The following is a 16,709-nucleotide window of genomic DNA, read 5'->3' on the forward strand; positions in this document are numbered from 1 at the left end:
AATTCATAAAAGGGTACTGTGCAAAAGTCTTAGGCACGTTAGTATTTTCACATACACACACACACACACACACAAATTGTTTTAAGCCAGTTATTTATATATTTTTCTGTAGTGTGTCAGTAAGAAATATCAGTTCGCACAATATCACAAATCGCACAATTCTGACTTCTTTTCTCAGAATTGTGAGATATTGGGCCCTATTTTAACGATCTGAGTGCATGGTCTGAAGCACATGGCGCAGGTGCACTTAAAAGAATACGCCGACTTTTTGGGATTTTAGCTTATTCACCGTATCCCCAGAGTTAGATAAGTCCATACATACCATTCTAGTCCAGCCATAACTCTGTCTGATGCACCCACCGCTAGCCTAGCTTAGCACAAAGACTGGAGGTAAACGGCTCCATCTAGCCTACTGCTCAATGACAGGAATGACAGTCAAATCCACAGAAAAAATGGTCGGCACGCCAGGCGCAAGCTGCATAGTCCAAAAGGGTTGTACTTAGTCTCTTAATGAGTCTCATCTCCCATTCTCTTTAAAAGCCAGTTGCACTTGCACCATGGCGGATTCGCTATTTACATGGAGGAATTTGCGAGTGTGTTGTGCACCCGCCTATAGGCGCATATTACAAACAGATTCCTAAAATAAAAATAACACCAAAAATACTAGTCTTTTTCAGTTGCCTTAAAATAGCAACGTGCCAACAATGTGCCTGAACACACCTGGTTTTCAGACCAGCACACCCATGGGCACATGAACAGATGGCCGCGAGTGCATTTGCTATTTAAACAACATAGCGCTGGATGTGAAAATGATAACTGCATTGGGCTGAAACTAGCAAAAAACACTTGCGTTGCGCCTGGCGTCACATTGCACCGGGTGTATGATAGGGCCCATTAACTCGCAATTGCGAGATATAAAGTCCAATTCTAAGAAAAAAATACTTTTTTCTTAGAATTGCGAATTTTTATAACTGCCAACTGCAAGTTTATACCTTGCAATTCTGACTTTATAACGCACAATTCAGAATTGTGAGAAAGTCGCAATTACCTTCTTTTTTTTTTTTTCTTTCTACAAGCTTCTATACTTTTGCCATTAATTGTAATAATCCAGTGAGATTTTTGTATGCACAAGGAGTCTGATAAAAGCCGGTTTGCTCCACAGGGAAATCTGATCTCACCATCATCAAGTCCATGTGGGATTACATGAAGAAGCAGAAAAAACTGAGACAGACTACATTGAGAAGAACAATGGCAATGTCTCCAAGACACTTGAAGAAACCTACCTGTAAAGCTACAGTTTTAGGCACTGCTATAAAGGAGGCTTCTTTCAAAAATGTCATAAATAGATTTTATTTATCAATTAACTTCTATGAACACCCTATGCATTTAAAATAGCTTTTTGTCCTGTGGCTTTGCAGGTAGGTTAAAACCATTTAGGTATCACATATTTTTGCGTCTGTTATTTTGTAGTCAATTTTAATTTACATGCATTTTTATTGACCTTTCATCAGTTCATCAGAAATGTCCTCACCTCAAAATTCTCTGTGTATTCCCGACAGAAATGTTCGTAGACTCTGAGCTCATCAAACGGACGCATGTTGATCTGTCTGGGCCGCAGTTTGTTGATATCAGTCTCTATGTCATCATTCTGTAGTGCATAACAAACCTGATGAACATCAGTTTTCCAGAACTTTGATTGCTCTTTTACAAACATTCTGGACCCCAATTTAGGCAAACGAGTAGAAACAAGTATTCATAGAATACGATTGCGTAAACATGACAATATATAAATATTTGATGAAAAATGTTGATGAAATGTTGCCTTTGCAACTAACTGAAAAAAAGTTATTAAAAGATAAAAAGAAATATATAAACTCAAAAAAGCATATAACAAAATTACAAAAACTTCAAAATGATACCAAAATGTAATTTATTTATTATTTGTAAATTATTTAATACATTTAAATTCATAAATAAAATACATATATAATGTAATTTGATAAGGGTGAATCTCAAAATAAATTAACATGAAACTAAAAACTATAAAAATAAAAGCTAAATCAAAATATTAATAAATACTATAATAGTATATAAATAATACTAATTGTATCTTATTTGATATTGTTAAACTGTATTTATACTGTATCTGTGAACCACACAACTGCTGGGTCATTTTCACCTCAATTTGAAAAATAAATAAATAAATACAATTCTCATATTTTAATAACTCTTCAAAAGAAAATTCTATTTTTTAATTGAGAAATTGGGGTGAAAAATGTGCAAAAAACAAAATGCAATATATATCTAGGGCTAACATCTGTTTTGAGATTCACAATCAGTCACCCTATTCTCTAAATATTGGTATCAACAATTAAAAAACCCACATCAGTAGATCACTAGAATCTTAGTGAAGTTTTAACGTTTTGTTACCTGTGTTTTGTGACCAGCTTCATCCTCCTCATTTTCGGTGTCATTTTCTGTGTCGACCTCCGTAGCTTCATTCTCATCACTCTCATCAACTACGTCATCCACTAACACAGAAGACACAGGGATCTCTTACCACTGACGCAACTCATATCAAACAAAACTGACAGTGTACGCAATGCTATAAGCTAATATTAAATGTTGGTGGAGGGTGCAAAAAAAGCATTTGCAACCAGTTTTACTTCTGTAAGCTGACATATTTAGAAGTTAAATCATCCAGAATAACAACAGGAAAGACAGTAAATATGGTGCATTTTGATTTATGAGAATTACCATGCACCCTTCTGGCACCTGCGATTGTGTTTTACCTCCTGGCGGCTGGTTGTACAGCTGCGCCACTGGTCCACCAGCTGGTATGTGTGGCAGCGTGTGGAGAAAGACACTTTTAATGGTAGGCAGTGGTAGGCGGTTCTTTGGAAAGCATTTCCTCATAATTAGGCTGGAGGTATTGACCAGTGGATCTAGTGTCCGGACGGGCAGGCACTCCTGAACACATCATAGTAATATATCTTTATACTGTGGTGAAGCGGTTTGGCACATTCCAATAATATTACAAATAAAATGAAACTTTATCTAAAACTTTCATACAGTGGATGCGTTATAAAGGATCCTCATCCCACTGGCGTCTATGAAGGCCTTCCTGCCAAGCTTTATGTTAGTGAGGTTTTTGATGCATCCCAGGATGCTCTTGCGGATGACCACGTGGCGGTGACGTGTGTCATTGCGGTGCCAATCTTGGTAGATTGCAAGTAGTGTGGGGAGATATCCTCTGTCCACCGCCCGACGGGCATTCATTCCTAAAGAGCGCACACATGAGAGACCTGTTATGGACATCATTAACAGCTCTGCAACAATGTGTAAAGTAGTGGATGTGTTTGTTTGTGTGTGTGTGTGTGTATATAATATAAATATAATAAATGCTAGCTGTGGATTAAAATATTTTAATACATAACATGGAGGCAAAGAACCACTGGACACGAAGTGCATCAAAATTTGTTTAATGCACAGCTAGCTGTGGATTATCCCGCTTAAACCATGGTCATTTGTCAGCATTGACAACTTAGGGCGTCTTTTTTGAAGCTGTCAGCGTCTGTTTTACATTATAATCCTATGGAGTAAACCGTGTTTTCAAAAAAAGTTGCGAGCGCTTTTTTAAACAACAACGCTGATGTCTTTTTCTACAGCTCAGAGCATCTTTTCAAGTTGAAAAAAGTTTAACTTTTCTGATAAAAACGCCCTACGTTAAGCGCCTTTTTGACAGCTGACCAATGACAAGCGAGTAGCAAGACCTGACTCGTTTCCATAACAACAAGAAAAATGGAGAAGGTGCCGGTAGATCGACTAATTGTGCTAGTGTCGGAGCAATGATTTGTAGCAGGTCTTCAAACTGACTTTTGTGAAGTCTAAAATATGCCGCAAACTGCGCATCATCCAACCGGAGCTCCTGGACTAAATTATCTAAATTATTTTCTTCCCTGTATAACGTCATGCACCCACAAATGTCGTTGTGAACCGACATTCTCATCCCCGTTAACTTCAAAAGCCAACGCAAGAGCCAACTTTCTCGACATTTTGCATCTCTGCACCACACACCACTCTTGTTGCAGCTGTTGTTATAGCAACAAAAGACGCCCTCGGCTGCTATTTGGAACCAAAGGCTTCCAGCTTTTTTTCTTTTTTTTTTACTAAAATAGCTTTTTCTTGTCAAAAAAGACGTCAAGTGTGAATACGCCTTTAAAGCTGTTATTGATTGTTTGCAGCTCAATATTTATATTTGAATTAATGCATTATAGCATTTATTTTAATTAATTATCCAGAGAGAGAGAGAGAGAGAGAGAGAGAGAGAGAGAGAGAGAGAGAGAGAGAGAGAGAGAGAGAGAGAGATGAGAGAGATGAGAGATGACAAATATGTGTGTGTAAAGGACCTGCATCTGTTCAGCGTCTTTCTCTATTAACAACGAAGCGGTGAGTTTAATTACTTCAAAACCAACAATGTTACTACTTCATTGCTGAGAAATTGTGATTCAGTAGTGGATCTATTTTATTAATAAAAGTTGCTGGGCAGCGTTCTGTGTGCACAGCGCGATCTCCAATCCCTGTGTGCGAGTGACGTATGGTTGTGTGAGCTTCAATGAAAACAGTGCTTTAACATGGAACGGTGATTAAACTGACCTGTGCATTAAACGCTTTTATTGCACACCTTCCAGCCAATCAGAAACAAGTATTCAGACAGACCATGGTATAAATATATATAAATATAGTGTATATATACACTTATAAAACAGTATTATTATATTATATTATATAACTATGGTACAAAAAGAATAATAATTCATTCAAATCAGGAGATAAATCTGGAATATTAAAATTTTTTACATTATTCCTATTATTCTCGTTACTGTAATACATAACTTCAAGGTAGTACAACAAACTACTACAATTTATAAATATTTTACAATCTAAATTATATCATTTTATAATTTACGTTATATAATTTACTTTTTACATTAATGAAAAAGGAGATTTTTATTCACTGTGATAACACTGTGCAAAACTATTATGGGAATAAAGTCATACACAAATCATGTCATAAGGGTTTAATTTTCTTCATGCTAAATATATATATTTTACTCTTTTTTTGGTGTATAATGTTGTCATTGTTTTTTGTGAGAATCATCCAAGGAGGAATCTTACCGGACTTGAGTAATGCTGCCAGTGTGTCCAAGGTCACCCTGTGTTGGAAAAAATAAAATAAAATCAATGATCAATATAATTTTGTAATATTTAGATTAGTCTTGGTTACTATTGTAACCTCTGTTCCCTGGTGGAGGGAATACAGACACTAGGCGTTGCTATTGGGAGCCCCAAACACCTCAGACATATTTAGAAATGGTTAATGGAATTGTCCAGTCACTCCCCGGACATCCGGGCATAAAAGAGGGCAGACGTGCTTCACTCATTCATGTTTGTGCTGAGGAGTCAAGATGGCATCTCGACCATTTCAGCAGCTATTTAGAGTTGTGGCAGAAGGGACATTGTCTTCATTCCCTCCATCAGGGAACAGGGGTTACAATAGTAACCAAGATGTTACCTATCTGTCGGTCTCTTCAACGTGTTGAAATACCTACACTAGGGGTCCCTATCCTAGTCTCGCTTCGCCCCTAAGGGACTTTCCATTACAATGGGAATAGGTCACTTCAGCTGCGTATGCCTTTTCTATTAATTCGTTATTTTTTTCAGCTGAGCACACCTGGTTGTTAATGTTGGAAAGCATTCTCTTTCTTTACTGAGAAAGGAACACTACGGAGTGCACATCCTACTAAAAGGGGAGGTTAGTTTGTGGAAAATACAAGCTATGGACTTCCCGATGGGAAGTACTGCATAAGAAGTCTCTGCAGTGGAATCTACGTACCAGGGGAGTGACTGCGAACCACAGTGACTGGTGACGAGCAAATCTTTAAGACACAGGGTTCACCATCAAGGAAACCAAACAGTGGAAGAATACATATGGGACCGCAGTTAAGGAGTCAACACATATGGAGCACCTAACTGAAATATGAGGGCTCAGCTGAAAGGGGCATACCACAAGTAATGGGTCTGGTAGTGCTGTTACAGAATGCATGCTTAATGATGAAAAAATGGTGGTCCAGGGTTTGCCAATCATGAGAAACTCACCTGAACATCGAAGCACATGCTATAATGAGGCACCATTCGCCAGAACCAAAGAGGCTGTAATGCTCTCACTCCCAAGGGGCATGCTAATAAGCCTTAGAGCTTGGTAGGCCAGGAGAATTGCATCCACAATCCAGTGGGCCACTCTCATTCTCATCGTAACTCGTCATGCTAACCTGATGCAGCAGAATGCAAGAAATTCCTGAAGGTTCCGAGTCCATTAAGGTTCTAGTGCAAATGTTCAATGCCTGGCCGTCGTCATAACGAGAGCCATGAGTACCGTGTGTGACCCAGGGGAAGGAGGAAAACATTGTTTTGCAGACCATGAGGGAGCAGTCCACCTGGTGCCGTCTGGCTTAACAAAAATGCTCTACTCACTTCCCTCTATCTGTAGTTTGGCTTGTCCCTAATCCTAATGCAAGAAGATCAGTGGCCTCTCCTCCCCTGGGTCACCCCTTCTCAGGTTCGCTTTGAAGCCTTCTGAAGGGTTCTTAGTAGCCTGTTGACGAGTGGCGGTGCCACGTTCCTGTGTAAGGGCCGATGTGCGACCCTGGCTGCCAGTCCAGGCAGTTGTAGCGCCAGTGCAGCCTTTGCAGGGGGCATTCCTCGCAATGAACAGAAGTGGAATCCATGCCGAGGCAAGATGTGTTGTATCGTTTCTGTCTGTTTCTTGACCACCGAGAACTGCTCTGCAAAGTCCTCCTTGGGAGACAGGGGCATCGAGAAAGCAAACTTTCTCTGCATCTCTCATTTCCGTCAGGTTAAACCATAGGTGCCACTCCTGGACTAAACCTTAAAGCGTAGTCGGTCACCGAATGCAGTTCCTGCATCATCTCGGATCGGAACCACGTTTGTGCAGATCCCTCAACACTTTGTCTTGGTAGACTTGCAGGATCATCATAGCGTGCAAGGCGAAGGGGGCCTGGCCAGTGCCGTTGTAAGCAAGTGAGAGACGAGGTACACTTAAAGTGGTCAGGACAGAGGAGCTGCAAAAAAAGGTGCCTTCCACAATTTCGTCAGCTCCTCGTGCACTTCCAGGAAGAAAGGAACCGGGGCGGTTCACACTCAGACTCCAGGAAACCAATTGTCCAGTCGCAAGCGTTCGGCACAGGATAGAGGAGTCCACTCCAGCCCAATGCTCGCTGCTGCCCGGGAAAGCACGGCCGCAAACTTAGCATCTGCCTCAGACTGAGCCGTCACACCCGAGGTTGGAGGCTCAGACGAGTCTTCAGCTTCTGATGATGCAAGCCTGCCCTCTAATGCTGCGATCAATAATTAATCTTCCTCATGAGCCCCGAATGAGAAATTAAGCTCACCCTGGGGCAAGCTGCCGAACTCACCCAGAAACTCAACCGGAGGACACAAGCATGCAGAGGAATGTGAGGCCCATGGGGATTCACCCGACGGAAACACTCCCATTTCAATCCCATGCTCACCCTCAGGGTACATCACAGAGGATCTGTACCCAGAGGTAGAAGGACCAGGACCGGAAGCACTCTTGGTCTCTTGAAAAACAAAGAGTCACACGCTACATGGCCATGTTCTCACAGTAAGGACACAAACCATCAAGCTGTCTCAGCATGAGCACAGCCCATAAAATGAAGACCATGATCGTGGCCGTGGGACATGACAAAAAGGCACGTTTGAATGATGCACTCAGGGAAACTCTCTGCACTTATCTGTGCGAAGAAAGAGAAAGAGAGAGATTGCTGATTTGGCTCAGAAGAACAAAGCAAGCCAGCCCTCTTTTATACCCGGATGTCTGGGGAGTGGCTGGACATGCAAATTTAATTTGCCCATTTCATTAGCCTTTTCTAAATATGTCAGAGGTCCCAAGAGCAACCCCTAATGTCGGTATTTTGACACAACGTCAAAGAGACCGTCAGATAGTGAATGTGCATTACATCCTTCTCAGATTCGGCAGATACTTTAGCAGATACATACTTTAGCAGAGTGGTGCTCTTTTTGCTAAAGGGTCCAATAATATCGAACATGATCTCCAAAGCCCCACTCCTTCCCAGCGACACTGCATTTACCACTAAAAAAGAAAAAAGACAGAAAATCTTGACGTTTACTAATGCCCTACTGTAGTGATCCAGAAAGTATCAGTGACCAATTTTTTTTTTTTTATATATCAACACACTGCAACGGTATTTCTTATTGTATATTTACTACAGAGCACAAAATGTAATGCAAGTGAACTTACAGTTGCTTGAGTAGACCCGAAGCACCTGCAGGCATGGCAACAACAGCTTGTGGTTGTGCAGATTATGTTTCACTAGATTCACAGTCACATTCAGAGCCCCGTTCAGACGCGCTTTAACACCAAACTTCTTGTCTGAAGAGGAAGTGATGACACTGGAAATTGTTAATCTGTCCAATGCAATTTCTGACATCTTAATCAAACTTCAACAGCTTCAAATAGATGAATAATAAACGTAGACTTACAAGAAGATGTTTGGATTGTACCAAAATATTGTGTATTTTGATTTTAGTTTACAGGGTTAGCAAAGCAAAAACAAGTGAAGATTTGGTGTCACGTGTACCTTTTGGGCCAACTTTGACCAGTAGAGAATGAATGAGAAACATTAGTTCCTCATTGGCAGGAGGTTCTTTACTGGAGCTCACTAGCAGCTGCAGCAGAATCGCCGTTCCTCCCTTAGACACAAATACCCCGGTCCTACGGCCTCCACCTATCACAACAAGTACAGCAGTCAAAAAAACATGCTGGACCTGACATAGCCATTCTGTCCTTCAGAAACACTGTTTTGACTGAAGTCTTCTGATTACAGCTTCTCTGAGCGTATTCTAGTGTTGTGCACAAAGGGCTTTTTATGGAAGTCTAAGGGGCCGGTACACACGGAACAGGTTTTTTCCATTCCAATGTGCTACTATTCAATTTTTTTTCTATGTAAATGTGCCAGAGGGACGTGTATGACTGTTGCACTTTTGCAGCATCTCATACAGCAGCGCTGCATTTTTGTATGTATGTATGTATGTATGTATGTATATATGTATGTATGTATGTATGTATGTATGTATGTATGTATGTATGTATGTATGCATGCATGTATGTATGTATGTATGTATGTATGTATGTATGTATGTATGTATGTATGTATGTATGTATGTATGTATGTATGTATGTATGTATGTATGTATGTATGTATGTATGTATGTATGTATGTATGTATGTATGTATGTATATATATATATATATATATATATATATATATATATATATATATATATATATTTATTTTGGCTGTCAAACCATTAATCGCACTATATAAAAGTTTGTTTACATAATATGTGTGTGTACTGTGTATAATTATTATGTATATTTGAATACACACGCATACATGTATTTAATAATACTTTGCATGTATATACTGTATATATATATATATTTATATAATTTATATTATATATAAATACAAAAATAATTTCTCAAATATATACATGCATGTGTGCGTTTTTATATACACATAATAATTATACACAGTGCACACACATATATTATGTAAACAAACTTTTATTTTGGATGCGGTTAATCACGATTAATCGATTTGACAGCACTAATATAAAAAAAATTGTATATCAGTCTGGCGAGTAATCTAAAAGCCATTGGCTAGTAAAATGTACTAGCCAATGGCGATTGTGTTGCCAAGTTGTGCGTAGAGGGTTGATCAATGTCAGTTCCAAAACAGTGGATCAACCAGAAGACCCCGAAGGCGGGGCAAGGGTTATGAGCTTTATTTTTACGTGCCACTATTATGCTATTTTATATAAACCGTTTTATTCTTATCTTTATAGTCCAAAATGTCCATTCAGTATAAAGTCAATAGTACAGTCGGCAATATGAGGATGCGCAATGCTAGAGCTTTTATGTAAACAAGTTCCGTGCTGCATCCATGACACTGTGTTAAACGTGAAGCAAGATAAACCACGATTCCATTTACCCAGGGTTAAGAATGACTCAGGGTTAACCATTTAAAGAGTGAAAAGCCATCTACAGTGTTTGAGAGCGGGTAAAAGTAGACGTTGTTCGCGAGCAGCCAATGAAGACCAATGCAGCCAATGCTCAACTTTATAAGTCCGGCATTGTGCAAATTTCTTACAAACCTAAGTAGGTTTGAGGAGGAAGACAGACTGGAATAACACACTACAAGAAAGGTAATATCCGAAAAAGCATAATAGTGCCACTTTAAAACAAGCAATAAAGAAATCAATTAGCATTTTATTAATTAAAAAAGATTTACATTTTTTAATAGTTTTAGTTAACAACACTGAAACTCACCCACAGTCAACAGTTCGTTCAAAATACCGAGGACATTCAGAGTGGTCTGCAAATCCCGCGTATTCTGTACAGAATCAAGAGCATTAGCAGCTGAGAAGCACTTCAACTTTAGCTAAGGTAAAACGGATGTGTCAGTTCTGAGTGATGGTACCTCGAGAGATGATAGAATGACCTCCATCCCACCAGAGCCTTTAGACACCACCTCCTTACGGGTCTTTTCTAAAACATGACAAAACATTATGTTAATATGCAACCCATGATTTAACAGTTGTTCTTAAATATAAATATAAGTGAGAGGAAGCTTGTTTCCGCCACTGAATTAAACAGTTACTTTCTCTCACAATTGTAGGCTTTTTTTCCTCACAATTGTGATTTACTTCTACAACAATATACACAAATGCTACTACTCCTCCCCCATCAAAACCATCGTTTATAGGCACATTCAAATTTAAAACGTATTAAAATTGAAATGCTCAATTTGTGCAAAAACAACTTGCTGAACTCTTATATAAAGAAACAGTTGCACTCAAAAGAACACAAAAAGAGAGACGGTGCACTTGTATTACTATGAATGGAATGAAGTCCAACAGGCAATATGGCGGATTTAAAAGGCCAACAAAGTGTTTTTATCCAGCTGAATCTCATTTCTCAGATAGTTTGTTTCTGTATTGATTATATATAAAAATGCGGATACAATGTTAAGTATTTGCTCTGGCTCCTGTTTTAACATATTTTGTTCCATTATTATACTGCTTGTTTTCGTCTGTTGACGTTGTTATACAAGCAGAATGTGGCGGTTGGTCGGTGTTGTATTTGTCCTGCCCCTCTTCCACTGTGATTGGACGGCTGGGTGAAAAGTGACAGGGAGCTGCGTTTTACTCAAAGTTGAACATTCTTCAACTCTCGGCGACCAGTAAAAAACGTAGAGCGCTCAGCGCTTGAGCGTGAAATACTCGCTCAACGCCTCGTAGGCTAAACTTCTGCATTGTTGTCCGCGTCAATGTGTCCACGGGCATGCTGATGGTACATTTACATTACATTTAGCAGACGCTTTTATCCAAAGCGACTTACAACTTGGGGGTACAATAAGCGATTGGTTGTGAAGAGTCGAGTGAGCGCAGCAAGTGCCTGAAATACTTAGTCCGTGTACATTTCTCAGTGTAGCACAGGCTAGAGTAGGGAGGGAAAGAGGAGGAGAAAGAGGAAAGGAAAGATTTTTTTTTTTAAGAGCACTCTTAAAAAAGAAAAGAAAAAAAAAACTTGTTTACACTTGCATGCGTTATGCGTCTCAATCAGCTCCCTGGTTCAGTAGTCAGGGCACTGATCAGGACATAAGTCAATGGGCTGACTCCTTGATCAGTGCCCTGACTACTGAACTAGGGAGCTGATTGAGACGCACCTGAAGTATCAGCAGCAGTGATGGTGGCAGATAGCGGCTTTTCTTGCGGCTTGAGTTGTTGTATCTAATACAAATTAAGCAGCTCTAGTTTATTAGTAGAGTTACATAAGAGGCGATCTGGTGCTGGAATGCGTTTTTGAAATCATGCAGAGTGCTCGTGGCGCTGTTTTCAGTATCGGTGGCTCGTGCACAGACAAGCACTTCAATCGATTGCTGTTGCTGATACTTTATTCGTTCCGTTGAAATTACAAAACGAAATGCACCCAAATGTGTCCCTGTTCTTGATATACAATCACTGATTAACATCTTTGGTTTTAATGAGAAAATAAATAAATAAACAAACTATTCAATGGTGGATTAGAACCTCTGGCACGCTTAACAAAAATTCTACCACTAGACCATCAAGAGCTCACACACACTCACAGCGGACCTATGTATTTATCCACTAAAATAAAGAATATTGTGTTATATAGCAGATGTAAGGATGAAACTATCATCCCATTTCTGGACACACACACTCTTATCGCAGAATTTTTTATTTATTTATTGACCTGAGGGAGGGGTTCTGACAGACCAATCACAGCGCTTGCGGTCCGTGTAGAATTGAAGCGTTGGTACATTTTTGGAGAGGTGCGCGTCAGGGTACGCCGTAGGGTACGCGCATCACACAGCCTATGGCGTACACTCGACGCAGAAGTATAAATTGGCCTTTACGGCGTAGCTACGGCGTACACTCGACGCAGAAGTATAAATTTGCCTTTAGGGCATAGCTACGGCGTACACTCGACGCAGAAGTATAAATTGGCCTTTACGGCGTAGCTACGGCGTACACTCGACGCAGAAGTATAAATTGGCCTTTACGGCATAGCTACGGCGTACACTCGATGCAGAAGTATAAATTGGCCTTTACGGCGTAGCTACGGCGTACACTCGACGCAGAAGTATAAATTGGCCTTTACGGCGTAGCTACAGCGTACACTCGACGCAGAAGTATAAATTGGCCTTTACGGCGTAGCTACGGCGTACACTCGACTCAGAAGTATAAATTGGCCTTTACGGCGTAGCTACAGCGTACACTCGATGCAGAAGTATAAATTGGCCTTTACGGCGTAGCTACGGCGTACACTCGATGCAGAAGTATAAATTGGCCTTTACGGCATAGCTACGGCGTACACTCGATGCAGAAGTATAAATTGGCCTTTACGGCGTAGCTACGGCGTACACTCGACGCAGAAGTATAAATTGGCCTTTACGGCGTAGCTACAGCGTACACTCGACGCAGAAGTATAAATTGGCCTTTACGGCGTAGCTACGGCGTACACTCGACTCAGAAGTATAAATTGGCCTTTACGGCGTAGCTACGGCGTACACTCGATGCAGAAGTATAAATTGGCCTTTACGGCGTAGCTACGGCGTACACTCGACGCAGAAGTATAAATTGGCCTTTACGCTGTAGCAACGGCGTACACTCGACGCGGAAGTATAAATTGGCCTTTACGGCATAGCTACGGCGTACACTCGACGCAGAAGTATAAATTGGCCTTTACGGCATAGCTACGGCGTACACTCGACGCAGAAGTATAAATTGGCCTTTACGGCGTAGCTACGGCGTACACTCGACGCAGAAGTATAAATTGGCCTTTACGGCGTAGCTACGGCATACACTCGATGCAGAAGTATAAATTGGCCTTTACGGCATAGCTACGGCGTACACTCGACGCAGAAGTATAAATTTGCCTTTAGGGCATAGCTACGGCGAACACTCGACGCAGAAGTATAAATTTGCCTTTACGGCGTAGCTACGGCGTACACTCGACACAGAAGTATAAATTGGCCTTTACGGCATAGCTACGGCGTACACTCGATGCAGAAGTATAAATTGGCCTTTACGGCATAGCTACGGCGTACACTTGACGCAGAAGTATAAATTTGCCTTTAGGGCATAGCTACGGCGTACACTCGACGCAGAAGTATAAATTGGCCTTTACGGCGTAGCTACGCCGTACACTCGACGCAGAAGTATAAATTGGCCTTTACGGCATAGCTACGGCGTACACCCGACGCAGAAGTATAAATTGGCCTATACGGCGTAGCTACGGCGTACACTCGACGCAGAAGTATAAATTGGCCTTTACGCCGTAGCAACGGCGTACACTCGACGCAGAAGTATAAATTGACCTTTACGGCGTACACTCGACGCATAAGTATAAATTGGCCTTTACGCCGTAACTACGGCGTACACTCGACGCAGAAGTATAAATTGGCCTTACGCTCATGGCGTTCTAAAAACGCAGTGCTCCCATTGAAAACAATTGAATATGCTAGCCAAGTAAAAGACTCAATCGCAGATTGGTAAAGTCATCACGTCACTGCGGCTGCTATTAGAAACTCCGATTCCCACAGTCAGTGTTCTGAGAAGCACGCTTAGGACTGTGCATGCACATTGACTGGTAAAAAGCTTGAAGCCTGAAAAATGTAAGGTTTTTTGTCATGATTCGAGAGTTTAGAAAGAAAATGTATGTGACAGTTGTCAGATTTCACTGGTGATCTTAAGCTTGGTTAACATTTTTGGAGAATTTGATGTTTCTCCATTTAAAGAGATAGGAGCTGCACTTACATGCCCGAGAGGTGTTTAAAAGATGGCCGCCGAGTGAAATGACTTGTCTTAAAGGGACTTTGACTCAGGTAAGTATCTCACAAGTAAACAAATCAGGTAAGTATCTAGAGTAAGTAACGCAGGTAAGTAATTCACAAGGTTAAGTTCACCCAAAAATGAAAATTCTGTCTTTAATTAATCAGCCTGATGTCCATCCAAACCCGTAAGACTTTTGTTCATCTTTGGAACACAAATTAAGGACTTTTTTTGATTAAATCTGACAGATTCCTGTCCCTCCATTGACTACAACTTTCAAGCCCCAGAAAGGTAACGTTAGTAAAGACTTCATTAAAGCAATCCATGGGACTCCAGTGGTTTAACCTCAATTTTATGAAATGGCACGATCGCTTTTTTTGAGCAAAACCCCCCTCCACCAAAACATAATTTACCACTTTATTAATTCTCCAACAAGCGTTCATGAGAGCACCACGAAGCATGCGTGTTATGTTGACGTGAGAGGAGTAATTGTTGTGTGAACGCGCGTCTGCGATTCATATTTTGTAAATAAAGTGGTAAATTATGTTTTTTTTTGTGGAAACAAAAGCACTTGCGTTGAGGTTAAACCACTGGAGTCACATGGATTACTTTTATGATGTCTTTACTGCCTTTCTGGGCCTTGAAAGTGGCGGTCAATGGAGGGACAGAAATCTTTCAGATTTCATCAAAAAGTTCTTCATTTGTGTTCCAAAAATGAACACAAGTAGTAAAAGTAAATGACAGAATTTTCTTTTTTGGGTAAACTAACCCTTGAAAATTATTAATAAAATCAATAATAAATTGAAACTAATTAAAGCATGTAAATAACAGTTCGATATGAAATTTAATGAATTTAACTAACCTTAACAATAAATGAGAGAGAAAGACGAGAGTTAGTGGTTACTCAAGCGGTCCTGTTGTTTGAGGATGCGCTGCAGTTGTCATGGTAACTCTACTCTCTCAACTGCCACCCGCAATTTAGAAAATGCAGCTTAACTGTTCAATGTAAACTCATTATAAGTAAAAAACTTATATACATACATAAATAGAAATAGACATATGTAAAACATTTAATAATTAAGATTTGTGTGACCCAAACTCGATGCGGGCTGGTCACAACATGTCTGTGGTTTAACTAAACAAGTTCCCCGCTCAAGGACAGACTAGTCTATTGGTTTGAACCAGTTGCATTAACATACCCATTATGTTAAGACTAAGAGTATGACCAACTAGCGGTTAGTCAAGGGGTAATAAGTCTTACTTTTTAGTATCAAATTAGTGACCAATCTACGTTTTTATGTAACTGACTTAAAACAATTATGAACAGTCTTAAAGGAAAAATGTCTTAGCAGTTTATGCAACCGGCCCCTGGTGTCATACTAGACAAATAAACTACCACCATCTACTAGGAGTTGCCGTTTAAGATCAATTCAAATGCAGTAAGACTGGTATGTTTTGACTGATATGAAATGCTATTTTTCCTTTTCGTCTGAAAATATGATGCTCAAACACATTTTAGATTGTCACATCATAGCATTTTGCACATTTAAAATCTAATAGCTTTGTATCACTCAAGAAATGCATTCTTGGCAGAGGCCTGCGAACAGAAGCGTTAAAGGGCCTATATTATGACACAGGGCTTGAATGGCTGAGATGTTTTGGTATGGCGTTCGGCCAAAAGAGAGGTGTGTGTGTGTGTGTGAGTGTGTGTGTGGGGGGGGGGGGGGGGGGGTATTGGTGATGTGGGGGGAGGAAGTGCCTCAGTAACAGCTGAATCATAGTTTTGCTTTATTTTCTTTGAATAGTAGCCTAATTCAGGTTACACTAAATTAGATTTCATGCTCATTGTTTGCCTTAATCTATGCTAGTAATGGAATTTATGTATGTATTTATGCATATATTTATTATACATTACCATTCAAAAGTTTGGGGTAAGTATGATTTGGGGGGGGGGGTTTAGGATCCATTAAATTGACCAAAAATGAGACATTTATCATAAAGACATTTATCTTTTAAAAAATATTCATCAAATAAGTCTGAAAAAGTAACAAATATATATTATATATATATATATATATATATTTATATATATATATATATATTGTAAAATGTCATTTATTTTCAGCATCATTACTCCAGTCTTCATTGTCACATGATCTTTCAGAAATCAATCTAATATGCTGACTTGCGCTGCTCTGCGACATGCCAATGATTGCGCAATC

The 16,709-nt window shown here is 40.0% G+C and overlaps 1 protein-coding gene across 3 annotated transcripts in view; it reads right to left on the reverse strand.

The window, feature by feature from the left end:
* The window catches only part of agtpbp1 (ATP/GTP binding carboxypeptidase 1), a 64,041-nt gene that overhangs the window by 36,360 nt on the left and 10,972 nt on the right, over positions 1 to 16,709 (reverse strand). For all 3 annotated transcript variants that reach the window (XM_079827723.1, XM_079827722.1, XM_079827724.1), the window contains exons 4-13: positions 10,608 to 10,675; positions 10,457 to 10,520; positions 8,703 to 8,849; positions 8,363 to 8,494; positions 8,101 to 8,194; positions 5,179 to 5,216; positions 3,073 to 3,281; positions 2,793 to 2,970; positions 2,431 to 2,531; positions 1,532 to 1,648 (exon numbers count right to left, since the gene is read on the reverse strand). In XM_079827723.1, the coding sequence (XP_079683849.1) occupies positions 1,532 to 1,648; positions 2,431 to 2,531; positions 2,793 to 2,970; positions 3,073 to 3,281; positions 5,179 to 5,216; positions 8,101 to 8,194; positions 8,363 to 8,494; positions 8,703 to 8,849; positions 10,457 to 10,520; positions 10,608 to 10,675 (1,148 nt within the window). The remainder of the gene's footprint in view (positions 1 to 1,531; positions 1,649 to 2,430; positions 2,532 to 2,792; positions 2,971 to 3,072; positions 3,282 to 5,178; positions 5,217 to 8,100; positions 8,195 to 8,362; positions 8,495 to 8,702; positions 8,850 to 10,456; positions 10,521 to 10,607; positions 10,676 to 16,709) is intronic.

The sequence above is a fragment of the Gobio gobio genome, assembly GCF_949357685.1.
Source record: "Gobio gobio genome assembly, chromosome: 10".
NCBI lineage: Eukaryota > Metazoa > Chordata > Actinopteri > Cypriniformes > Gobionidae > Gobio > Gobio gobio.